This window comes from Mixophyes fleayi, chromosome 2 (assembly GCF_038048845.1).
Source record: "Mixophyes fleayi isolate aMixFle1 chromosome 2, aMixFle1.hap1, whole genome shotgun sequence".
In the NCBI taxonomy this organism is placed as follows: Eukaryota; Metazoa; Chordata; class Amphibia; order Anura; family Limnodynastidae; genus Mixophyes; species Mixophyes fleayi.
Window position 1 is genome coordinate 23866678 of NC_134403.1, and position 27638 is coordinate 23894315.

General features: G+C 40.9%; 2 protein-coding genes across 3 annotated transcripts in view; one reads left to right on the forward strand and one right to left on the reverse strand.

The window, feature by feature from the left end:
- Positions 1–19880, forward strand: part of CCDC81 (coiled-coil domain containing 81) — a 38502-nt gene extending 18622 nt beyond the window's left edge. Inside the window, exons 9-16 of the mRNA XM_075198689.1 lie at positions 5379–5463; positions 10224–10370; positions 11629–11736; positions 12698–12867; positions 13600–13678; positions 14480–14706; positions 15958–16083; positions 19434–19880. Coding sequence (XP_075054790.1) covers positions 5379–5463; positions 10224–10370; positions 11629–11736; positions 12698–12867; positions 13600–13678; positions 14480–14706; positions 15958–16083; positions 19434–19572 — 1081 coding nt within the window. The 3' untranslated portion in view covers positions 19573–19880. The remainder of the gene's footprint in view (positions 1–5378; positions 5464–10223; positions 10371–11628; positions 11737–12697; positions 12868–13599; positions 13679–14479; positions 14707–15957; positions 16084–19433) is intronic.
- A 1315-nt stretch (positions 19881–21195) lies between these two features.
- The window catches only part of ME3 (malic enzyme 3), a 151409-nt gene continuing 144966 nt past the window's right edge, over positions 21196–27638 (reverse strand). For both annotated transcript variants that reach the window (XM_075198691.1, XM_075198690.1), the window contains exons 12-15: positions 26032–26174; positions 25497–25670; positions 24767–24865; positions 21196–23459 (exon numbers count right to left, since the gene is read on the reverse strand). In XM_075198691.1, coding sequence (XP_075054792.1) covers positions 23298–23459; positions 24767–24865; positions 25497–25670; positions 26032–26174 — 578 coding nt within the window. In that variant the 3' untranslated portion in view covers positions 21196–23297. The remainder of the gene's footprint in view (positions 23460–24766; positions 24866–25496; positions 25671–26031; positions 26175–27638) is intronic.

Sequence of the window (27638 nt, forward strand, 5' to 3'; positions counted from 1 at the left end):
TAGTAAAGACTAAATTTACGAGTTGAGGGCTCAAACTCATTTTCGTGAGGTAATTTTACCTCATGAACACACATGCTGTGTTAGTGTGTGTGTGTGTGGAAAAAACTACCGGGTGACAGAATGCTCAAGCTGCAGCGCCACCTGCTGGGCGGAGTTATATATTACACTGACCTACTAAATTCTTAGCATTATCTAATATATAAAAGCCTAGCGGCGTGTGTGTGTGGCGATGAAGATGACAAGAACCTTTTTAACACCTTAAGTAGCTTGATTTGACTAGAATGCATGAGTATCATGCACGGGTTAACTTGTATATATATATATATATATATATATATCATGTTAATATATATAAATATGTCATGTTAATATATATAAATAATGAGCAACGAAGGGGATGAGACAAAAACGAGCCGCCGGCCATTAACTGTTAGAGATTAAATTAGTTACAGATGTTCCTTGTGTTCATGGCCCTTCCTATCATGACGCAGTGTGAGAATCATGTCCTGGTGCCTCATCCCCAACGCTGTCATACAGCCGCTGCAGGAGGAAGCACAGAGTGATACAAGGCAGACCACTGATTGTTTCTCCTTCAGTGATTAAAGGAAGAGGACAGGAGTGAAGCTTCTGGGGAGGGAGGGAGAGATTTAGCGAGTGGCAGTGCAAGGCCCGAGCAAGTGGAGTAGGAGGAAGGAAATGCCCTTCTCACATGTTTTATTAATAAACAGCTGTTATAAGGACTCTGTGATGTTTTGAAGATACTGAAGGTAAATGGCGGATACATCATTAAGATAAGCTAAAGTAATAAAACAAATGTTTTCGTTACGGATGGAAGAGTAAAAGTCCTAGGAGTTCAGAGATCTGGAGTCTCACTGCTGTGGGGTGTGAAGTGTGTCCATGTAGTGGGTCATAAATCCAGCCGTTAGATTGAGCCCTTGAGTTAATGACTGGAATGTTCTTATCAGTTTGAATTCCCATATTTTTCTCCCCCCGTCATTTTTAAAAAGACCTTTTAGTATTAAGACTTTTAAATCTGTCGTACTGTGTCCTGGTCCAGAGAGGTGTTTACTCACGGGGGTGTCCAGAGACTTGTTTATTGTGTGTCTGTGTAGATTCATCCTGGATTGCAGTTACTGCTTGGTCTTCCCAATGTAAATTCCCTCAGGACACCTTGTACACTGTATCATGTACACCACATTGGAAGATGTACATGAGAATGTGTCAGTGATTTTATAGTCCCGTTGTGTGTTGGGTATGTGGACTGTGTTTGTTGGTAGGACATTGGTGCAGGTTTTGCATTTTTTGTTTTTGCAAGGGAAGGTGCCAGTCTCTGATGGTGATGAGAGGGCACTTCTAATGAGGAGATTTATTAAATGTGGAGGCTGTTTGTATGAAAGGAGAGGTACATCTGGGAATATTTCCTTCAGTCTATTGTCTTTCTGAAATATGGGTTGAAGGTCAGCAGCAATTTTCCCCAAAATGTTCATGTGGGGATTGTAAGTGACCACTAGGGGCGCCCTGCTGTTAACCTCCTTCTGTTTGTAATCCAGGAGGCTACTCCTTGTGGCTCTGTGGATCTGTTCATATATAACTATTGGATGGTATTCTTGTTGTAGGATGTATTCCTCATTGATAGCAGGTGTTGTTTTCTGTCTTCACTGTCTGAACAAATCCGAATGTATCTCAGAGCTTGGCTGTAAGTGATGGACTTCTGTATGTGTCCTGGGTGAAAGCTGTTCCATCTCAGATATGCTGGGCAGCCTGTAGGTTTATGATAGACTGATGTTGTATAGTAATGTTTTTATTGTATAGGGTCATATCCAGGAAATGTATCTGAGATTGTGAGTAGTTAAGAATGAGTCTAATGGTTAGGTGAAATTTGTTGAAGTTTTTATGGAAAGTCAGCAGCTCATCTTCAGAGCCCGCCCAGATTAGTAACAAAAGTATTTAACTTCACATCTATTGGCCAATAAGAGAACTTGGGTAAATGGATTAGACCATTGGGCAGCACAGTGGCCTAGTGGTTAGCACTTCTGCCTCACAGCACTGGGATCATGAGTTCGATTCCCGACCATGGCCTTACCTGTGTGGAGTTTGTATGTTCTCCCTGTATTTTGCGTGGGTTTCCTCCGGGTGCTCCGGTTTCCTCCCACACTCCAAAAACATACTGGTAGGTTAATTGGCTGCTATCAAAATTGACCCTAGTCTCTCCCTCTCTGTCTGTCTCCCTCTCTGTCTGTCTGTCTCCCTCTCTGTCTGTGTGTGAGTGTGTGCCTATATTAGGGAATTTAGACTGTAAGCTCAAATGGGGCAGGGGCTGATGTGAATGAGTTCTCTGTACAGCGCTGCGGAATTAGTGGCTCTATATAAATAAATGATGATGATGATGATTGAGTATTTTTCACCAAAATGCAAAAATGTAATTTTGAGAAAAAGGGTGGAGAGGGTTCATGTACACAGGATTTCTCTGCTAAGTGAGAGGGCGTACACCCTTTATCACACTGAAACAGGACTTGTGTCTCAGTCAGTAAGGATCAATTACGAATGTGCAGAGAAAATACTGTTTACGGGTCGGGGTAGAGCCCTTTTCTTCCAGTAAAAAAGAGCTTCAGTTCTGCAGTCAGAGGTGACAGAAGCCCAACACCGTCCCTCTGTAGTCAATGGGATGTCACTAGGTCTTTCTAATGATGTCTTTACTGCTTCCACCAGGTCCATTGTTGAGAGTATCAGCCAAACGTGGGTGCACCCCCCTATTATGCGGATATTTTCTAAGACCGGGGTGTAGTAGAGCTCCTTCACATGGGCGGCAATTAACACACATGCTCAAATTAAAAAGAATTGCAGGCTCTCATTTTCTTTAAGGGCGTAAATGACCCTCGTGGTCTTCAGATGTGGGATGGATATTTACAGAAATATCACAGTGTGCACTGAACAACTGCTAAAGGGTTTCTTGAGTAAATAGAGATGTTGTAAAATTCAAGCATAGTGCAAATCATGCAATACACCTTCCTCTACAACATCCCAAAATATTTAGGTTTATTTTCACTCTGAAACAGGATAACCGTGAACCCTCTCCATGTTCTTGTGTTGGTAATAACAGGCCCTTACACTCTATTAAGAGCATGTTCCTATATTCATTCTTGTCAGGCTCATCAATAATGAATTCCAACAAAAGAACAACAATGACAAATGTTCCCTTAATGATGTTAAATGTTTCAGTGGACAATCTTAGTTGTATTCACAAGTATCAGGTATCAGTAAGACATTGTGCATACGGAGGTGAGAAGGGGGAGATTAAGGACTCTGGATGGTTTGGTGTCGGTCATAGGGTCTCCTCACACTGTGAAATAGAAGCCGGGCTCTGCGCCTATCCTGAATAATCCTCTCCTATTGCTACCTCTCCCATGCCTCGACTCACACAGGTAACCACTGATCCCTAACTGCTTGCTCCAATAATAGGTTTCCTCCCATCCATTGCTACCCAATGTATTACAGAGCCGTAGGACTAATCATACTGTGCTACTCTGTGGATAAATCTCCAACACTTTGGTAGGTATTTACATCTTTCAATGGAAAGTATACATTGTTGATAAGTAGTTTATTTTCTTTATATAAATATCAAAGATTGGAGGATTTTTTTTTGTACAGCTATGCTTATTTTGAGACAAAACCAGAGAAAAAATAAGCCCGCGCTCGATATATCCCATATTATATGGTACCAGCTGCGTGGAAATATAAATGCCCATATATGTATGCAAAACAAAAAGACCGTTGTCAGCACTTATCCTTTACACTACATATCTATGTGTATCTAGACACATGAAAACATAAGGTATTAGTTCATATTTTGATCAAAACATTTAAGCCTGCATCCCAGTGTCAAGGGCACCTCATTATATGTACACTGACCTATATGCTTTAAACACCATTAAAATGCAGTTAAAAGCAGATGCACTCACCTCCCAGGTATAGGGGTTTACATCTAGCAAGGGCTGGCTTGTGAGCCACACCCAAATGTGCCTTAAATACGCTTGATGGACAGCTGCTATGACAGTAAGGCAATATTTTGAGACAAAACCAGAGAAAAAATAAGCCCGTGCACGGTACATCCCATATTATATGGTACCAGCTGCATGGCAATGGTTATTTGTCTGAATATTTTAATTTATTAACGTGTGCATTTATTATCATATGTGAGCTTAGCTAGGATGGAACAGTGCCTCTAGTGGCCAAACTGTTAAGTAAAATGATGGGAACTTACCAGCTGTAGACATTGGCCGGACATTGGGCCTAGGTTACTCTTCTGACTACCCTCTTGACCTTCTCCCACACCCATAGATCAGTAGAGGGCTTCTATTGTACCTGCCCTTACCAAGTGTCTACCATGGACCCCCACTGACTACCTGAGACCTGGGGGTGCCTGGCTGGTGACAGATATGCTGTACTCAGTGTGCTGCTTCCTGACAACAGAGATCTTCCACTGGGCTCCATTCACCTATATGTACCCTTGTGAATAAACCATTTTCACACATAATGCTGTCCAACATCATTGTCCAATTTGGCCACACACGTAGAGGTCCAATATGTACACGATCCGGATGTTCAGCTCCTCGAGCCAGGCAGCCAGATCTCTTCCAGAATGTCTAGGACCTTATGGTGTCTCAGAAGAGGACCACACACAGGACAATATAGGTTATCTGTAGACATCTTCCAGCTGTATTTTCCAACATACAAGATAACGATCCATTCCATTATGATGAGGTTATTATCACTCATCGGAATTTGGGTCCTCATAAGCTGTAGTACCGCATCGTGTGTATGGCCAGAATTGGGTTATCTGACCCTGACCAAGTTTCTTTCCTTGGTTCTCCTCTGTCCTCGGCTTCTTAAAGGGTTCCAGGCACATCTTGGTTCACGCTGATTTGATTGATTGACTACGAACATTTGAAAAGAGTATCTCTCAGATGTGGGTTACTCTTGTTTTATTCAAGTAGTGTTCTACCAAACATATATAACACTAGCTACCATACTCCAAGGGCCATTTGGGCATTGCCTAGGGGCAATTTAGAGGTGACTGGCAGCAGCTCAGCCTCACATAAGTCTCTTCTGAGGGTGGGCACAATGTCTATCACCCTAGATGGTTCTACACAAGATCCTGAGATGAAGAAATGACTCTGCAAGCTAAATATATATATATAACTGATCAGGTGCCAGGCATGGTCTACTGGAAGGTTACTGCCGTTCATCAACAAAGGCGAGGAGAGAATTCCCTGTAGGGTTTCATTCATTCGGGGAAATCTCTTCCTCATTATTATCACTGACATTTTATCAGACATCAAATTGAACTATGAGTTTACTTGTTCTTCATCAATTTTCAGAATGGGATCATCACTTGAAGTCAACCAAGCGAGTGTCCCGATCAGATCACCGCCCGCGTGCCTGGATCACTGTCGTGCAGGACAGGTACCTAGACATGGAGATGTGTTCCATCATCATATTTATACATTGTTATTATTATAGTCGTCTTGTATTATCAGTCTGAGATACCGATAAAACAGATATAATACAAATCCTTTATTAACTTCTTACTTAATTCCGGTCAAGGGCAGGGAAATTGCTCCAAGGTGTTATAAACTCTAATTAGCCTATCAATAGGTAAGAAGATTATATCCCAAAGTCTTGTCCACGAGACACTAGTTATATGTTTTATATGTTAGCAGGAGATGGCAGGAATCCTAGATGGACTTTTCAGAAGGTTCACATATCATTTCAGGGCTTAGAGCCCTAATCCAAAGGTCTTTTACCCCTTTATGGCCAGAGGTACTTAATACTTCACTGATCAGACAATGTTATCGCTGTTACATTATAAATAACCTTTTCATTGGTAAGAGTATCACAATTAATGTTATATAGAATTTTTCTTGATAGAGCTTTATTCTGTTCTAGTTTAGGTGGGTGGAGACTGTATTCTTTATTTTGGGAGGTTGAGGAGGGCCCAGATGTTGAACCACACCTGTTTATGGCTTTTCAGCATAGGTGGTTTATCACTGTGTGTGGTCTGGTACATTCCTAATCACGGGCACCCAGCATATTTTCACTACATTAAAGAATGTTCCATTTAGTTCATGGGAGCAGCCTGGTGTGTATAAGTGATTGCTATAAACCACACTGTGTACATTCCTTTGTGAACTTATTGTGCAGCGGACAACAGACCACATACCGGCATACGATACCTGCACGGACAAGCTTTATACAGCATACACATATCAGCTTAATATGAACTGCATTGTATTTCTACTAATAAATAATTGGTTGTTACTAATATTAACCTGTCTGGTAATCAGAGTATATGTATTATAGTGTTACTGTGTCTGCCCATGTTTGGTGGGTAAAGAGGTAAATTACATCTAACAGAGCAGTAGTCAGATTTGGGGCACCAAGAAAGGTTACAATATGCTTTAGATGTTAGTAGCACACTAACCCTGTATTTCCTTTGTAATTAAAATAATTTTATCGTTTTCAAAATAAGCATCGTCTAAGCGATTGTGTTGTGTTTCCAAAGCACAAAGTAATTTATTTTAGCAGATGCAAAATTTAGCAGTTCAATACATAATTATAATACAGTACAGCCAATACCAAGAAGATACATACATACCGCGCTCGCTAAGCTGCGCTCCCACTGGTACCAGCTTACAGTACTTCACTTCAGAATACTGTGGTCAGAGAAGACTGGGCTAATACCAGCTAGAGCTGTATTATATACATTCAGTGTTACAGAGGGAACAATGCAGATGACGTGGCTTGCTTCTATAGGTCCAGGCTTCAGTAGGGTCCAGTGTAATGCAGGTCATAGGCTAGTTCAAACAACCCCCTCCAAGGGTGAGGGTCAACATTCCAGATGATTCTCCCGCCCAGAAACCAGTTTAAGCTAGTCTATTTACATATTACAGTCAGTATCGCTTTAGATATTTATTTCCCTAACATCGCTAACTAGAGTATGCAATTTGCGATCACTTCGGCGAATAAACCAGACAACTGCTGATGAATAGGGGATTAAAATGATACTAAACATGACATGTTTCCTGTAACCTGAACTTTAAATAACACTAAAGTGTACATATAACCTTTATATATATCTATAAATTAAATACCATCTGCTCATAAAACATTGTGGAAAGGAACCATTATTATATGAAATATCTAAATAACTAAATATGAGAGTGCAAGTGTGTGCGTATTTTACCGCGTGATCGCGCCGTGCCACGTGTTACGTGCGTACTGATCGCAATCGCACGGTAAAACAATATTAACCAATATACTTTCCTTCATCCAATTATACGACTTCGACAATGTTAGACAGAACTTTTCATCAACTACATGCTGATAAATTTCCCAAAGAAGAAAAATAACCTCTGTGTACCAATGGTTCACTAATAGGAAGAGTACTCAGTATGGTAATTATTCATACTGAGCAGTCATTGGTCCCTTTCTGTCAGTTTCCTTGCTCCTCATTAGCATGCTGGCCACATTGAATAGTGTGAAAAACAGACTAATTAGGATGCAGTCTGGCTGGGCCAAAATGCAAAATGTAGACTTAACCTCATGTGTCAATCTCCCATTGTCCCATAGATTGTAAGCTTGCGAGCAGGGCCTTCTCACCTCTTTGTCTGCTTTACCCAGTTTGTTTATTAGTTTACTGTGTTTGTCCCCAATTGTAAAGCGCTACGGAATATGTTGGCGCTATATAAATAAATGATGATGATGATGCTTGTTACCTGTCCCTCCAGAGTCTGTCCTTAGTTAGCCAGGGAGGATGGATATTTTTTTTTCTTTAGGCTATCTTTTAATTAGCAAAATAAGTCAGGTTCTCAATGTATAATTATGCTTTTTGTTGCATGACTTTACCTATATTTCCTGCTCCTGGCCTGCATTTAGCTAGGTACACCCCGATATGACCATTGAAATATATAAACTTTTTTACCCATCACAGACACAATTGACCTATAACAGTGTTGGCTAAACTGTGACACTCCAGGTGTTGTGAAACTACAAATCCCAGCATGCTTTGCCAATATATAGCAGCTTATTGCTAGAATGGTATGCTGGGACTTGTAGTTTCACAACACCTGGAGTGTCACAGGTTAGCCAACACTGACCTATAAGATCTGTTTATTGATGTTTTGATGCATGTCTTAAATCTCACCAGCAGATGGAGCAGATTCTACACAAAACCTTTCCCAAGCTGTACAAAGTAATGATACCAGCAGGTTATATTAATATGGTTTTCTATTATGCTGCCTCTCTAATATCCAGGATTAATTGGCAGAAACACAGTTTAAAGCAGGCCTGTCCAACCTGCGGGCCTCCAGGTGTTTGTGAAACTACAAGTCCCAGCATGCCCTTCCAGCTATCAACTGGTTGTCTATTGGCAAAGCATGCTGGGACTTGTAGTTTCACAACACCTGGAGGGCCGCAGGTTGGACAGGCCTGGTTTAAAGTGTACCTTCATCTACATGCATTTATCATTATCTCCCTAGTAACATGGGGGTCTATTTACTAAGGTGTGATCAGCCATAAAACTGGAGAAAACAGTAGTTTTCTCTATTAAATGGTTAGCACATAATTTATCAAGGGTTCAAAGTAGGAGAAATCATAGATTTCCCCTGCCATAACCCATTTTACATGCAGTATATTCATATCAATATAGGGACTGTGTAGTTATCCAATTTGAAAAGCAGAATGGTCTTTTTAGTGGCATCCCGCTGAAGTCTCTCCGGCTATGCTGGAACCCTCGCCCGTGGAAGTGTTCTGCACATGTGTATAGCACTTCCTCCATTCACCGCCAGTGTTAGGTAAATAATAAAAAGAGTTCATGGAGGAGGAGGCATTTCCGCCCCCCAGAGCACCTCCAGCATGGTAAATGACAGCGGTGTTTCAATATGCATCGCTGTGATTTGCATAGTGATTGTCACTGCAGTATCCTAAGAAATAGACCCCATGCTGACTTACTTGTCTTGGGTAAAGATGCATATAAGGTTGTAGAAGTGCATAGTAGGTGTGTCCACACCGCGGGGTACAGACTGAGCAGCTGACAAGTGCAAGAAGTATTTCTGTAACAGACTACAGTGTACCTGCTGAGACACAGGGTGCATGGAGGGGGCGCACTTTTGTGGCCTTTATCAATTTTCCTGAGACTGCCCCCTATTCATTCCCTAGAAACTAGTGGAATAAAATGGCACATACTTCAGTGAAGTCACTAGCCTACTAGTCATACTTGCCTACTCTCCTAGGTGGATCTCCCAGACCCCGTGGAGAGCCGGCCTTTCTCCCCATCTGTGGCCTCAATGACGCGTTTTACCATTTTGTCCCCATTGCGTTGCGATGAGACACACAAAGCATTTCATTGCAGAGTCAAAATAACACAATTTGCGGAGTCACGCCCCCCCTATTCTTTTCACTTGAACACCACCCCCCCCCCCCCCCCCCCCACCTGGAAGGTTTTAAGGTAGGCAAGTATGATTAATTTACAGGCCTTGCATTTGTTCAGCCCACACAATGTCTGCCTTCCTCAGTAGGTAGGTGCACATTCGGAAACAGTGAGGACACTTGGAGGACACTTGGAGATCTGCCAAGTCCTACTGTCCCACCATAAGTCTCTGGGTTTGTGACCATGCATCATGGTCTATAGTGACTGGGCCATGCCAATCTCCTGTGCTGGCAACATCTTGTGTCCTCAGGACAATACAGCGCATCGCTGGTCCCCATGGCAAAATTTGGTTAGGGGCCAGACTGGTACGTTAACTAAAAAAAGGTCTCTGCTCTTTTGAGAGTAGAGCGCGGGCATCAGCAGGTAGTGGGGTTGTCAGAGAGAGCGTGGGCCTCGGAGTTGGGACAACCCAGTGTTGCCAGGCCCATCTGACCTCTAGGCCCCATAACCGCCACAACTCAGCACCCACAATAGCTGCTTTAGGATGTAATAAATTGTGCAAGGCGTTGCCACTGAGATTGAAATGAATACATTTGATATATGAAGCCTTTAATGATTGATGAATTGTTGAACTTAGCAGGAAGCCTCTGAACCAGGATTTGACCCATCTCCGTGATATATTGAGTGTTTTTTAGGGTTTATTTTTTAGGTGGAAGAGGTTTATATTGATCAAGGGTAATTTTAGGGCCCTTGTTCTTATGTGCGGCTCATTGAAACCATCTGTGTTGTACGTTAGGAATTGTGCTACCTGTGCCTGCAGCGAGCCCAGAAGAACACCCCCGTGTATTTTACGGAGGAGAGGAAACTGCAGGAGAAGGAGGAGGAACGAGTATTGCAGCAATACCAGCAAATGAGAGACCAGGAGGCCATACACAAGTATCAGGTATTATACAGACGTACGCACATGGGGAAGGTTACATTGTGTTTATTCTACCAACCTAGAGAGTGAGACTTCCAACCCCCTTTATAAACACAGTTGTAATGGACGTAGACCAGCGTTGCTGTTAGTAGCTTGCGCAGGTTCACCTGAGGCAAGGAGTTAAATGGACACCTCGGTGTTCACCAAGGACACCCACAAGGAAGTAGTAGGATTCAGCACAGGGTACCCACAGGTCACAGCTCCCAGGTTACCCCAGCAGGCAGCAGCTGACACTGGACAGCACAAGGCAATATAACAGCTTAGATAGTACAGGGCAATTATAGCATCAGAGCACAGAACATGGGCAGGGACAGGTCAAGGGTCAGAGCAGAGACAGGCCAGGGGTCAGTGCAAGGACGGGTCAGGGCAGTCAGCAGAAACAGGTGGAGGTCCAGCCAATTAGAAAATAAACATAGTTAAAAAGGCAAGCTGGGGAAATAATGGGACAGCGTAATGAATGGTCACAGACTGCGAGGACTATCATTTAGGTGACCTGTGGCTCAGGCACTGTGCACAAAGACTTAGGGCTAGATTTACTAAGCTGCGGGTTTGCAAAAGTGGGGATGTTGCCTATAGCAACCAATCAGATTCTAGCTTTCATTTATTTAGTACCGTCTACAAAATGACAGCTAGAATCTGATTGGTTGCTATAGGCAACATCTCCACTTTTTCAAACCCGCAGCTTAGTAAATCTAGCCCTAAGTCTCTTAACCTGAGGAAATGACTCGGCAAGCGTGCGCCTGCCCACGTGCTGGAAATGTGTCAGTATCAGTGGCTCTATCAATCTAACAGAGAGACATGCATTCCTAAAGAGATGGACAGATGTGCATGGAAAATGCTGGCTGCGTCTCAGACATTGGGATAGAAGAGAGATGAAGCAATATGTGATGGCAGTATCAGGTAATCAGGAAAAATCCAAAGATGGTGGAAACATTTGGAAAAAATGTAATTATGTGAAGTCAGACCAATGTCCAAGGGTAATGTCCAGATCTTGAAATAAAACTTGGGGCTTGATCATGCATTGATTGGAGGAGCCCTGCCCGCAGCTTTTAAAAGCTTTATTCCACATATGTGGCTACCCTTACAGTTAGCAGGAAGAGGTATGACAATTATTCCTGTAATACAGATTATATTAATGTCCCATATTGTAGTTCATTTCTACATTGATCCACACTAGTTCTTCCAGCTCTCATGATTTGTATCACTTTCCCTTTTTCCACAGTTGGCGTCTCAGGCGAATCGAGAACAGAGACAGAAAGACGCATTATACAACAGGGGCGTGGCGGAGGCCACCAGGAACCAGCGGAATGTTAGAAGCACCGAGTTCTATGTGAGAACACAACATTCTGCCAGGTTTTGTCAGTCTGCCGGTGGGGACCAATACTCACAAGGGTGCAGCCTCCTAGTGCTCTAAGCCTCTAAGAACCCGTAATGTCACATGACTATTATCCAGTCTGCAAAATAGCTGCTGTCATTGTATGCCTCAATAAGGACACTAGGTCCTAGTAAATGGCTACAAAGTGGCTGCCTCCAATTGGTGCACTTAAAGCAACAATAAGATTAATGTATAAACGGCAAACCTGCAATGCTTCTTTATGTGATGGTGCGCCTACTGGTCCGCTAAAACACATTACATGGTGCACGATAATGTTGCGGTCTTTGGAAACTCACCATAAAATTATCTGCGTCTAGTCCAGAAAATGCAGCCACCATACTGACACTATAGGACCTCTCTTTATTCATTTATATTAAGTTTTCTCCTAAATCACTTCTCACTATAGTTTCATTTATGTCTTCAGTTATCCATGAGAGTGAGGGACTCTGGGACTGTATTACGTTCACTTTTGTACATTTGGAGATGTTTGTGACATTGATCAAAGTGCGGCTACAAATGCAGAATTGGAACGTACTAAGCCCATCCTATTATACATATACGTGTAGGACGTGCATGGACAGAATTCATTTTGCACAATGTACTAGTGATCAGAGAGTAGCGTTTCCCTATCGTCTGCATCACTGCTCAAAGGGTTTCGACGTAGAACATTAAACCTAAAATACAAGTTTCTCTTTATGATACATTTATTTAACGACTTCAGGAGCTCGTTAGAGAGTATTTGGGATGAGGGTCTGATTACGGGGGAACAATTTTCCTATGCATGTCAGACTTGCTGCCAGTAAAAGCCTAGGACAATAACTTTCATAGCTACATTCTCAGAACTGATCTGTAACATTATTAAGGCTTCTGCTTCTCTCCTATTCTCAGTAAAATGTACATGTGCTTTTCTGTCCAGAAATCTTACATCTTCCAGAGACGACCACTCACCCCTCCATCATTACTAAAACAAGAGCAATTCTACCAGTCGCTGACTAAGCAGATGGCGGACAGACGAGGGAAGGAAGTGAGGGAGAAACAAGACCAGGACTTTCTGGGCCGTCTGGAACAAGTTCAGCTTGCGGAAGAGTACGTATATATTATTGACAGTGATCTAAACTCCCGCTACGCACAGCTTCACAATGGAATCTTGTCACTGACCCCTTACACCTGTCCTGGCTGACGTTTATAGCTTACAGGTGCCCGTGGTTTGAGATTAAAAGATTTTCACATTTTTGTTATAAGTTTATTGCTTTTTACAGCAGTTATTTAAGAGGCTTGTCTTTAAGCATTGGACAACATTTTCAAAATACATTATGGAGTAATATTGATCCTACAATCGGACTATATAGTTTGACTATAGCAACATTTTCATGTATTTACTTCAACTCACCACTAGATGGCGGTATGTCCACTCCAAGACATTACTAGATTCAGAAAGCCTGTATTTATTATAAAAATTTCACAATAAAAACATATACGCTTTCTGATGACCACTGTTTGATCATTTAATAATAATGACATTTACTAAGATGTCAAAAAGTGTAAATTTGCAGGAACTGATTAAGACCTCTCTTATATTAGTCTGAGTTGCAACAGACAAATCAAAGCTATTTGCTGATTTGTATTAGTCCACCGTTAGCTGTTAGGACAATCTAGAACAATAAAGCTGCAGAAAATTTGAACCATAATCATTCACTAATCATGTTATTAATTGGGGACATTGAGGATAATAGATACTCAGATCATGCAGCATTTGTGGGCACCAATGCTAACTCATTAATGACCAGTCATCTGTTCTCTTTCTATCTTGTTATCCAGATTGGCTGCCCAGAAGGCTAAATATTTAAGAGAGAAGACTGAACAAATGGTCTCCTATAAGAACGCCCTGGACACCCAGGTAACTAAAGAGAAAACATATTATCTTATTATATTTAATGTTTCTACAAATGACATGTCAGTCTTTAATCAGAACATTTATTGATATGAATGAGAGAAGCCATTTAACTGTTGCGGTCAAGGGATTATTACGTTTTGGGTGGAGTGCAATAATAAATCACAAATGCAAAATATTACTTCCCTGCGTTGTGGGGATCCAGCGTCTGTGTCGGTCGGACACTGTTATCCTCACTCCTGCCGGCAGCCAATACTACTGTACAAAATGTATTGTTTTCAAAATAAATTGCTTGTTCATGGTAATGTCACTTTAGATCGTCTATCTGAGATGTCCTGCAGTGATCAATTTAACTATAAGTGCTAGCAAGCTGTCTGATAATATATAAACTGCATGCCTCAGTACACATGTAGACAATAATGTTTCGGTAATTAATTTGTATGGAGATGTGGTAACAGGGCAGACGTGTAGACATTGGCCCTCACCAGCTGTTTCTGCCAGTATGATTGCCAAATGCATATAATTATCATATCATTTTTCTAACTTTGTAATCTGATCATAAAGTTGCTCTTCTCGTGCAAGTACATTTTTTGTTTTAATGTATCATCTTTTCATTCTATACTAATCACTGTGTGTATTTGTAAAAGCGATTGGCCATCAGTATGTCCTGGAAGAAGCCGATTTATAGCCGAAGCTACAGAACCGTGAAACATGTATATAGATAATGAAAGTAGGATTCAGAATGTAAATATTGACATAAATGTTTCCGTAAGAAGCGACATAATCGTATTACCGCTATTGCCGCAGATGAAGATTAAGCCGAGTTTGGCGCTGGCTCCTGACGCTGAAGGTACAGAGCCGATGTTTGGGAGGAACGACATGACCAATGAGAAACTGGCGGAGAGGAAGAGGCGGGCCCAGGAGGTGTGCAAGCACCAGTTACAGGTCTCAGCAGACCACGAGCGCCTGGTCATACTGAACGACCTGGTCCAGCAGAGGAAGGAAGCGGACATGTTACAACGCTCTAAAGAACAGTACGTCAATATTCAATCACTATCGATCTATCGTCTATCTACCGTAATAGGATTACTGACATGAATAAAACAGATTTCACATATGAAAAAAAAAGCAAATTCTACTCGATAAAACTCCAATTGTGAAACACTTAAAAGTATTCCTTGGAGCCTAACGCGTTTCACCAGGAATACACTGGGAAGCTCGTCCTTATTTTCACACTTATTTTGTAGTTGAAGTAACCTGGGCAAAATGAAACCATTAAAGTTAAATGTATTTTTTAGCAGTTAATGAATTCACCCCGGGCGACTACAAGTGGAATATGGGAAATACAACAGCAAAATGTTGTGTACAGGGAGACATGTTTAATATACAAAAACAGTCATTGATAAAATGTGTATAATGACTAAGCCCATCAAGTATCACTTTCAAGCGGAGCAACAATCACCTGGGTTTAGTGTACTGAAGTCACCCCACATAGAGATCTGCAGAACGTCTTACTAAGGTCTAGTACTGAGGTTAAGGCATATTGGGAAAACCTGTGGCTCCATTGTGCTGTAGATGTCATTGTCTCAGCGGACACATTTATCTTACGGACCGCACAGTACTGCTAGACAAATGGCATGACCCAGAGCCCCTGTCCTGCGTTGGACACGATCTACACCAACCCCAAACTCTTCAGGGTCTGTCAATAGAAGTGCAGCACATTTAAGCTTAAACGGCACAATTGATGTGTCATGTAAAGGGCTTATTAGTGCAAAGTATAAAAATAGCAGCTAAAAATGTCACAATAAGAGCAGAAAACATAGTTTTATTGTAACTAGAGATGTTCGATACCTGCATTCAATTCTATATGTGATTCAATGGAGATCCAATTCTCCTCAATGCTCGGACGCATACATTTCATCCAATTACAGTAAGGAATCTCCGCTCATTTTTCTAGGTAACTGGGACATGACCGGAGATTTGAGCCTCAACACTGCGTCGATCTATATCCGCTGTTTCGGAAGCACATTGCGCTGAATTGAATCTTCCACAATGACTCCACCTTAACGCCCTTAATTAGGAACACCTTATATTTACTTAATCTAATCACACCAGAGGCTAGTCTTTCAACTGATGTCCTTAGTCAATGGCTAATACAAAGGGACATAAAAGTGGAAAAGATAGGGATAAGGAGCTAAAACAAACGTGTCGCACTAAGTTACAGGATAAGGGATCTTTTCTTTGCATGTTGTGGTTGCAATCTTCTTCTCATGACATATGTACAGGTTACTGCAGGATAGAACAGTGCAGTTTGAGAAGATTCACAGATTACAGAAGGGGTTACAGGACGACTGGGCAAAGAGCTTGGAAATGAAGAGACGCAGAGAGCACAACGAGGAACGGTTCATTAAGTAAGTCCGGTCACATCTTCTCTGTGTGTGTAGCCATCACTGCAAAAACTGCTCCAACTCCAGTATTATGCAGCCACACAAAGCCATCACATGGCACAATCTGACCAATGTAATATAATTATATGCATCTGTGGTCAAAAGGTCAAGCAGCTCCAATCAAAATCTGATTGGGAATGATCAGATATTGATTGGTTGTGTCTATATAGCAACTCTGCTGATCTGCACAATCTGTATGTTTGTGTAGTAATCAGCCAATCATACTAACTGGGCCTCATGTGATCTTGTTGTCTGATCAGACTGCTTTATTATTGGTGCTGTACAATTTGGTTACAGAAATGTGATCTTGTTCAGCACTGAGGTCTGCATGACCACATTGATGGCAGATGATGTCACAACTTGTCTTCCATCTGTCAAATTAATGGGGTATTGGTACAACATTAGGGTGAGGGGTTTGCTGTATGTTCCAGTGCACTTAGGCAATGCTTGGAGTATGATGATTGTTGTTACCCGACTCAGAAGTTGATTGGCGATATTAATGCCACCAATCATGTGAATCCGACAGTGCTTGGCGCCCCAGCCCCCAGGTAGTCTTGGTAGGTGACGGACGAGGTCAGGGGCAGGCAGCAACCAACAAGCCAGGAGCTGGTGGAGGAGCTCGGGACCAGTAAGACACAGATCCTGTGACTCAGGCACTGGTAAAAGGGCGGAGTCACTTAAGTAGACCTGATATCTTAAGAACGCAGCGGGCAGTTGCTGGGCAGGAATGTACCGTCTGAAGCACGTGGACAGGTGACATAGACAATGTGTCTAATTAGCGAGAAGGTGTCGCTATTTACACGTGAGCCAGAAGTTGGCTGCAGCTCCGAATGTGGTGCGCTACCTGCGGCCAAGTCCTTCACTCTCTTGTAGGGGTCTTTGGTGAAAACTGGGGTTTCTATTAGACCCGCACCCCAGGTTAGCCAGCGCCAAAAGCCAGTATGTCCACATCTGGGATGCTCCGTGACATTCTAGAGATATGGAGGAATCTCAAAAGCTGTTAAAAATGTCATATGGAACAACTCTACAATAATAGAACTATATAACAGAACTAACTATACAATATTAGAACTATATAACAGAACTAGCTCTTCAATAATAGAACTATTAATAGAACTAACTTCTCAATAATAGAACTATGTAATAATAAAACTATACAATAATAGAACTATACAATAATAGAACTATACAATAATAGAACTATATAATAATAGAACTATATAATAATAGAACTATATAATAATAGAACTAACTATACAATAATAGAACTATATAATAATAGAACTATATAATAATAGAACTAACTACAATAATAGAACTATATAATAATAGAACTAACTATACAATAATAGAACTATATAATAGAACTAACTACAATAATAGAACTATATAATAACAGAACTAACAATACAATAATAGAACTATATAATAACAGAACAATACAATAATAGAACTATATAATATAACTAACTCTACAATAATAGAACTATGTAATAATAAAACGATATAATAATAGAACTATGTAATAATAAAACTAAATAATAATAGAACTAACTATACAATAATAGAACTAACTATACAATAATAGAACTATATAATAATAGAACTATATAATAATAGAACTAACTATACAATAATAGAACTAACTATACAATAATAGAACTATATAATAATAGAACTAACTACAATAATAGAACTATATAATAATAGAACTAACTATACAATAATAGAACTATATAATAATAATAGAACTAACTATACAATAATAGAACTATATAATAATAATAGAACTAACTATACAATAATAGAACTATATAATAATAATAGAACTAACTATACAATAATAGAACTATATATTAGAACTAACTACAATAAAAACATATAATAATAGAACTAACTATACAATAATAGAACTATATAATAATAATAGAACTAACTATACAATAATAGAACTATATAATAATAATAGAACTAACTATACAATAATAGAACTATATATTAGAACTAACTATACAATAAAAACATATAATAATAGAACTAACTATACAATGATAGAACTATATAATAATAAAACTATACAATAACGTAATTATACCATTTTGTATGTTTTTAAAACTTTTTTTTAACTCTTATTTAGGATGTATAAATGTTCTTTATTCTCTTTTACTATGGAATGTTGATTCATCAGAACAAACACGTAAAAACATCTAGGAGGAGCCTGCTGTCACCACTGACTCCTTTATGGTATCCAGAACCACGTTCCTTCTGGATAACTGTCACTGCTAGTGTACTCCCGTGCTGGTACAGCTGACCGCTTACTATGGATCAGGGTGCTGTGGATGGACCCCCTCTGGCCTATCACACTGGCCAGCTGCTGGGTAGCGGCAGAGCGGTGGTACTGTAGAGCTGGATCCAAACCTCACAGGATTACAGCAATATTGAAGAAGTTGTCAAACAGGGTCTTGAAGCAGAGAGTGATGTTTACTTCGCTCAAGTGTCCTGACAAGGACAGTTCCGCCGATTAAAGGTACCAGTGGTCAGGTCAGATGGAACGTCAGAATGATACATTTCAGCTTACAAGGGCTCTCTTTTTATACAGGTTTAGACACAGCCTCACTGGCTATTTTTAGAATCAGGATGCAATTTGTTTACCCAATCATGGATTTACATGCAATGCAAAGCTAACAATATTTACACTTATCTGTGATATCCTAAAACCTTGTTGTGATTTCCTGCATCTTAATTTGGACACAGTGGACATCTGCCAGCAAGTCTAATTACCCCTTCCTTTTCCTTAAGGGGTATTGGACACTCACATCAAAAGGTCTAATCAACATGAGATTATCATGGGTGCTTTCTTCCAACAGTTGCAGAATACACATTTCCTCCAAAGAAAAGACTTCCCCAAGAAAAGTTGCAAACCAAGATATACAAAAGACTTTCTAAACAAAGGCTTATTGTATCAAATATATACAGCAGAAATAAGGCATTTCTTCTAACAAGGTTAAAACAGAAAAAAATAATTTTCTCCCCTGGTCTCAGAAATAAAAAGATTTCCTATATCAAAATATACACAATATAAAAAATAAGTGCATTGGCAATTGTATAAAAAAGCGCCCTGCGCTATTTCCTTTTAATAAATTTATACCATAAGTAATTTATAAGTGATCCAGTCACACCTTTTATAAAGGAAAATCTATGAAAAGTAAATATAAAGGTCTAAATCATGAGGCTAGTTCCCCAATTCGCTCTTATAAATGGTTAATCCTCGGTAATTAGGCCATTTGTGTAATCTGTGATCTATTTTCCCCCAGGGCCGGCAGTCACCTCCTCTTAGATCAGTTTGAGAAGTATCATCGTTGCTTCCAGTGTAAGAGACGTACGTCAAACTGCGGAGAGAGCAACGTGTGGCGTGAGACCAGATACATCCCGGGGGCTCGGCTGATGGTGTGAGCACGTGCCGCAGTCCTGGTGATTACATCTGATGTTGTCTGTACCTTCTGTACTAATAGTTGTTATCTACAAAGAACATGTCTACATAATAATTATGCTGAGTTATAAGACGTCCTACCTCTATCTCTGCTGTAGTTCTGCCAGCAGTAAGTTCAATTAATTGGGTCTGCAGAATTAATGCTGGGGATGTACGGAGGTTCTGAAGACTGTTTAATCCTCTGAAAGGGAAATTGTTTTGAAATTCGATTAGTAGCTTTAAACGATCATTGTCATATGAATAAATTCTAATAAAGGATTGTTAAATATGCACAGAACTTTGTGTTTTAATTTTCCCCTGCTTCCTCATTAACACACAATTACTAGCTTCCATTCTAAAGCACTGTTGCGTTATGTCTTAGCTATAGAGTTTATTTAACTAGATCAGACCTGGTTCCTTAGGTGTTGTGAAACTACTGCTCCCAGCATTCCCTGCCAGCTATTGGTTAGTTATCTCCTGGCAAAGCATGCTGGGGCTTGTAGTTTCACATTTGGAGAGTCACAGGTTAGGCAGGCTTGAATGAGAGCAACGTAAGATAGAAGAGTTATTTTCCTTCTTTTACATTCCATACGACCTTAAAGCAGACCTCTAACCTGTACATTGTAGAATTGTCCATTTTGTGGGCTGAACCAGTAGGCAGCCAATCAGTTTGCTAGTAGCCAGTGATATCACTCAGGCACTGTTGACTAATGTTAATGAGACAGAGGTAATCACCAGTTGGTTCCTAATGAATGGCTAAGCTACAGTCTTAGGAATATAAGCCGAGCCCCAAAATGCGTGGGTTTCCTCTGGGTGCTCCGGTTTCCTCCCACACTCCAAAAACATACTGGGAGGTTAATTGGCTGCTAACAAATTGACCCTAGTCTGTCTGCCTGTCTCTCTGTGTGTATGTTAGGGAATTTAGACTGTAAGCCCCAATGGGGCAGAGACTGATGTGAATGAGTTCTCTGTACAGCGCTGCGGAATTAGTGGCGCTATATAAATACATGGTGATGATGATGATGATGATGATGGCTTCCTCCGCTGTGTAGGTGATCACCTTTAAATGCACATACAGGGCTTGAGTCATTAAGAAAAGTAAGACAAAAAAACAGAGTTAATGTTCTCCGGGACAAACCATGGTACAATACAAGGGGTGCAAATTAGTTTATTATTTTGCACATAAGTTAAATATTGGCCTTTTTCATCCAGCACACAAATACTTGACAGCTTTATTTTCACACTGAAATTTAAAGTTGATCTAGGACATGCCCTACCCCAACTATAAATTTGTCCCTACATTTTAAATTTACCTCCCCCTCCAATGCAGCATGGTTTTGCCCAGGTGCAAAGTTACTCCTTTTTAATGTTTTGCTCTCCTTAACGAGTCAAGCCCACAGTCGGAGCAGCTATTTTGTGTGCTGAAGTATTATTCATGAAATGTCTTCTCTTGACATGATGGTTACCTATGAATTGGTTTTATTCTAAGTAATGTTGTGGGTTCCACCTAGTGACAGAAAGTAAGGCTTGATTTTTTTGTTGTTGGGGGGATCTGCTTATAAAGCTGCAGCACTACAGGTAACCTACAAGTAATCAGGCCCTGTGTATAATGTCAGAAAGGATTTTTACCAGGAATTTATTATTTATATAAACACACGACACAGTAACAAGGTTACAGATCATGTAAATGTATCAGAGCCGTGAGCAGATTACACATGAACAAGGCATCCAATTAGCAACATTTTACAGCTTAAGAACACTGTACAGAATATGATTTAAAACAAGCGGATATATTTTTAAAAGGAGATACAAGTATAAAAGTTTCCTGGTGGTCCTGCTATAATAGAAACATTCAGTCGCCTGACAGTCAGTGCATATATAGTATAACCATCACAAGACAGCGAAATGTAAAGATATAAAGGGGATTGCCGGATTCAGCAGCAGATTCCAAAATAAACATTTACATCTTACAGACATCACAGCTAGTAAAGTCATTCTTACTGTTGTATGTAGCGCGTATCATTTTACTACCATGTATACAAGATATTTCAGGCACAGTTCCTGCCTACAGCTCACAATCTGATTTTAGTGTCCAGGAACAGAGGATATTAAAAGTCTGAAAAGTTTCTGGACTCATCGTTGTGCACTTGAAGAGTAAATTCACCTTTATATTAAAAAGTAACCCCTCACCCCCTTCTTTCCTTATACTTTAATTACAGAGTAACCCCCTCTTTTGTGTTTGTGGGGCCCATGCATTTATATAGTATAGGCTGGGTTCTGTGTTGGCTTCTGCTCTCGTCATTACAGCACAGCAATGATCACTGCACAATAGTTGTTAACGCTTGGAGCTCAAACATCATAGTCGTGAAGTGGCGTAGCGAGGAGGACCTGAGGCCTGGCAGACATAGAACTCAGCTTTGGGGGGGTAAGGGAAGGAACATTTTCAAAATAAAAGGTGGAATTATCTTTTAAAGTACTGTAGGACATATTTTCCACATAACCTCCATCCCCAACAAGAACAACCCTTCTGTTTGGAAACTAATCACCTCCGCAGGTGCTTTCAACTTCTCAAGGTTTTTCTGCCAGGATCAGTGTGAAGGACATCGCTGCATTGGCCGGTTATCGCGCCTGTTCCATTCACTTGACAACCGCTAAGAGCTTCCTGAGTATGGTGAGTTTTACCTATGCTTACAGACAAAGCCAAATGAAAAAGATTGTTCCTGAAGGTTTCCCTAATCTGCCGTACAGGTGAAACTGGCTGATAAAACGTTACCTAGACCTGAATGTGCGTCCTACAGCTACAGATGTTTATATTGATGGTCTGGTGACAAGACGTTATGGAATACCAGTTACACTACCAATAGCGACCTAGCCGCTGAATTTCTCTCCGTTATCTCACCTGTGGTGCCTATTATAAAATCTAACGAAGCAGAAAAGCTTAAAAAAAGGCAGAAAGAGAAAACAGTTAATACTGAGTGAAAATCTGGAACTAGAAACAGAGTCATACAATTCATGTAATTATAGAATGCCCAGAGCTACATTTGGTATCAGTATGGAGGATGTCAGGTGAGGTATGCGGTAACAATATTATTATGTTCTATGGTATAATTCAGTGGTTCTCAAACTTTTATGGGATGAGGAACACAGTTGAAGCGAAAAAGGGGTTTTCACAATTTTCTGTGAGTTAGAGAGTAGCGGTTGTCTACACACAACAAGATTGGTTGGTCCAATACTCGTAAGAATGGAGGTTATTAATTCTAAACCAGTGACGCCAGACATGAAACACTTTGTTGGCTGGAGCAATAATTTGGAGATAGACGCCTTTCAGTTCACGAGGAACTAGTGACATTACTTTGTGCCTCGGCGATGCCACTGGCTTCTGGTAACTAATTAGGCCGCATTCTCAGAAATACTGGCGTAGCCCCACTATTATGTCTCTACTATCATCAGCATTATTATTATTTTCTATGGGTAAAACACTTTAAATTACTGCTTACAGAAGACCACGGTGGAGCAGAGTCTTATGCTTGGCCAGGCTACGTACTGCTTGCGTTACATTATTATTAATTCAGGTCGCATCTGCTTTACGGAGTATGGATTGTTGCAATCGAACACGAGGAAGCTTTTGTACGAATTAGTTTCTTTGTGTTCGCTGACAACCCTGGAGTGTTTAGCAGAGCAACTGTACAATCCACACGACGGAGACCAGTTACACGTCTTGTATCTGCATAGCGTGCTCGGGCCACTGGTAGTTGTCGATGGTGAAGGAATCGTAGTCTGGGCTGTAGACCAGGGATTTAACAAACGACAACTTGTCCTGAGGTTCTGGATACCACGAAGCCAAATTATTCGAGTAAGCATAGTCAACGATCTAAAGCAACAAAAGACAGCAATGAGTAACACAAGCTGAGTTAGTCACAATACATTACATTGGGCCACCGTAAGGATGCAAAAGGTGGTTTTGATCCAGGAAACCTCCAGCGAAAACGTTAATTATTACAATGTAGTTTAGCTCCTGATCTCTAAAATGTAGGGAGTTAGTTTGATAACCCCCTTCCCATTTCCTTGCTCCTGGCTCTTTGTGGGCACTAGGTTTGCTATGCACTGAACCTATGGGAAGGGTGTCAGAGGGGGCCTGTGCTGACCCACCGCTTCCCAAGTCCTAGCCCAATAGTAGGGTCAATTTTAACCTGCATTGAACCTATAAGATCTGCCTATTGTTTTTACTAGCAACCATAATGCTCAAATTCAGTTAAGGAACGATCCATGTTATGAAGAACGGAATGTGCCATGTTTGTAAAGAATGTACCATGCCCTTGTAAAACAAGGGCTGTGTTAATGTATCAGGAAATATTGTTCAAAGCAATACAGCAACAAGAAGTGGGCAGTAGTGACAAATAGTAACACAACGCTGTCGCAACTACCACTTGACACGTATATTTTGGTTCTTATTGTAGTTTAATTTCTGGTTTGGGCTGGAGAGTGTGGTGTGTGATTGGGAGCCAAAGCCACCAATCATGTGCCAACTTCTCTGACTCACAACCAATCATATACTACAGAATTAAACAAATTAGAGGGAGGAAACCTGCTCTCTGTACAACATATTAGATAGTATCTTTACGTAAACCTTGGAATCCAAAGCTTATTTACCTGGGTTAAAGCATTCAGTATACATGGCGGGTCTTCTGACTCCCTACATGCTCTTCCCTCCCACAGGCAGTGGTTTGTCTTTTTAAATGGGCAGCAGCTCATTGTCCACCGACAAACCACACCCTGCCAGCAGCAGCGCACACAGGACTACAAGGGCCGTCTGATATCCTGAGAGCCAGAGCCCGGGTTACGAACGCTTTGGGGGCCAGAGTGGGCGCCCAAAATATCATTTTTGGGGCTACACAACTTTTCAGAATATTGGGGGGAAATACACAACTTGCCTGGAATTTCCAGTTTTGGGTGGAATTACCCTTTAATTACATGCTTCTTAGGTGGAGGATATGAGCTATGACATCCCGATGTTGGCACTGGGCTCTCGGCACAGGAGCTTAGTAACTAACTCTAACAGATGGCAGAGACATAAGGGGCGACAGCAGCGACACGCAGTGGGAGGCATTGTATATGGTGTCTGGATGTATTACATCTCACAGCAATGTGCATTATATAATCCGGGGGTACACAACTCACCTTGACAGCGATTTTGAGGGACACCTCTCTGATGGTGCTGAGTGGGGGATACAATCTGCCCTCTGCCAGGTGCTCGGACGTCACCTCTTCAGCGATGGCCTAAGACGACATGAGATCAGCTCTGTATCAAGGAATGTTCTAGATAAAGTGTCCCTGTGATTATGTGAGCGGTACGACAGGCATAGGCAGTTTTACCATCTCCGCTTCCACAGCCCCTGTCACCTACACACAGTACCGACGGCCATTTTGTCACTATTCATCAGAAATCAGCCTATCACATTCATCGTAAACAAGTGACATCACTGGGGTACTAATGAATACTGCAGATACACAAAATGGCCGCCTCTGCTGAGTGTGGGCAACAGTTGCCCATTAGATGGAAAATATACCAGGCTTATAAATTGGTTGGATTTTCTCTATATTTCACTGTAAATGCTGCGTAAACCATTGGAGTATGGGCAAGTCAGTATTACCACACTGCTTCATGGTAGTTAAATAAAATATAAATGCACAACAATGGGACAGCGCCCCTCAGTGGTAGGTAAATATACCAGCAAAATGGCAACGTCTAATGTGCTAATCCTATATATATATATATCCATGTAACACCCCTCCCATTGCCTTTAGCAATGTGGCAACTAAACTGGAGATGAGTATTATAATGTATATCATGCCACTGGCATCCGCCCTAATATAGAGAAATGTGGAATAAGAAAACAGAACTACTTACCTCTGCTGTGGTAAGGAAAATATCTTCCGATATATGTCGGATGCCACATGCAATCACCCCCAGGGCCACCCCTGGGAACACATAGGCGTTATTTCCCTGACCAGGGTAGAAGGTCTGATTGTTTGGAAGCGTCACCTTAGAGAATGGGCTTCCACTGGCAAAAATCCCGCGACCCTGGAGGAGAGGAGACAAGCGTTACCAAGAGGACAACTCGCCGGGTCCGAGAATACGTTACCGATTGTGAAACCTCAGGTAAGAGAAACAACTTCTTCACGTACAATGCATAAACATGAGAGAAACTAGATATTTATCTAATAAATCCTGCAAAATCCTAACACAGACCAAGTTTTACCGTCTTAAAGTTGGAATGTCACTAAAAACACGTTTGCGAGTCATGGTGCCCTTGTGGTAATACCACACAGGACGATGTGTTATCATGTCATAGTTTACAATGGAAAGTATAACTTTGTAGCTGGTCCCAGGATATCAGGTATTTCTCCAGCTGCTTATAGTAAGGGAGGACGGGACGGTTTACCTCGGTCAGCTGGTAACACTGCTCCGCCGTACACTCTGCCTTGCTGGTTGGGTTGCTCAGTGCGAATACAATTGGTCGTTGATTGAAGGCAGCCATAGATTTCAATATCTTTTCTGTAAACGCTCCACCAATAGCAGCGGCACCTGACATCGAGAAACAGCAATGATCGGGTTTAGTGCATTGCTAGCGCTCAGGTCACATGACACGTTACTAGCACCAAAAGTAGCTGAACTGAATGTAAGGCAATCGCTGAACCATAGTTTACATAGATCAGCAGTATAAAAATATCAATTAAAATGCTTTCAGCTTTCTAGAATATAGTAAAAGGCTGTTCCTCTTATAGTAATAATCAGCTAAAAATTTGCAAGCTCACAACCTTGATGTTTTATATCAATATAAAGGAAACCCTATCCAGCAATGAGGAGTCCCAATAAGGGTGAAACAGTCTGTCTGTAGGTGGGAATTCTGTGTCAGCACTGTCTAATACTCCAGAAAGTAAATTATTGACCCAAATGGCTGCAATTTTCTGGAATAGGACTGCACACAAATATATATATATAGGACTTGTGGCGGTACATTTACTTTACTTCAAACATTATAGTGTGGGTTTAGTGATTTTGTTTATTCACTGGAAATAAATCACCTTTTCCATGCAGCCACCTGTGGCCACTGTTCTGTAGATGAAATCCCTGACTGATTGTGTGAGCCATGATCCCGCCACTTGTGTGACATCACTTGTTTTATAAAGGTGGTACATTATGGAAACAGAGTCAGTGAAAGTGAAGCACACTTATAGACCCAACGCCTTGAAATGTTGTTTAAAATGCATTTTCGCCGCCAAACTAGTGGGACAGTTTAGCGTGACGCCACCAAAAATGGGGTGTTCATTATAGTTTGTTTTTTTTAGTATGGATTTTTTTAGTTTATCATGTAGTCAATGACAATCAGTGCATTTCATTTATAAAGTAAATTAGATGTTTAAACCAACGGGCTGGGAGTTCTATATGCAGATGAGAGGCATAGTAAGATGACAGACACAGGTTACATATAGCTGACTGGTTCATTAGAGGTGAAAAATGAACAGAAGGAAAATTATGTTTAATTGTCATGTTACCCTGATGAGGAGACAGGATGAGAAAAGCCTGATATATCTATTACCAGGGCCATCTTAACAACATTATGGGCCCCCGGGCAAAGCAATGCACCGGGGCCCCTACATACATAGATATATATATAGATGTATAGAGATACAGATATAGATATATAGAGATAGAGATAGATAGATAGATGTACTTGCTCAGTGACCCTTGAAGGTTTTTTTTGAAGGTTTTTTCTTTTGCAGGATTATTTATTCTAATTAAGAGCCCTGCCTATGGGGCCCCCTTGCCCGTGGGGCCCCCGGGCACCTGCCCAATGGAAAAGATGGCCCTGTCTATTACTATATAATGTCGCAGTACAGATTGACTCTACATGGCTTTATAATGACAATCACATACAGTACATTAATGTTTATTTATATAGCGCAAATCATATTACTTATCGATTTACAAACTATTTAATCATTCACATAATTTCCTGCTCCGTTGGAGCTTACAATCTAAACTCCT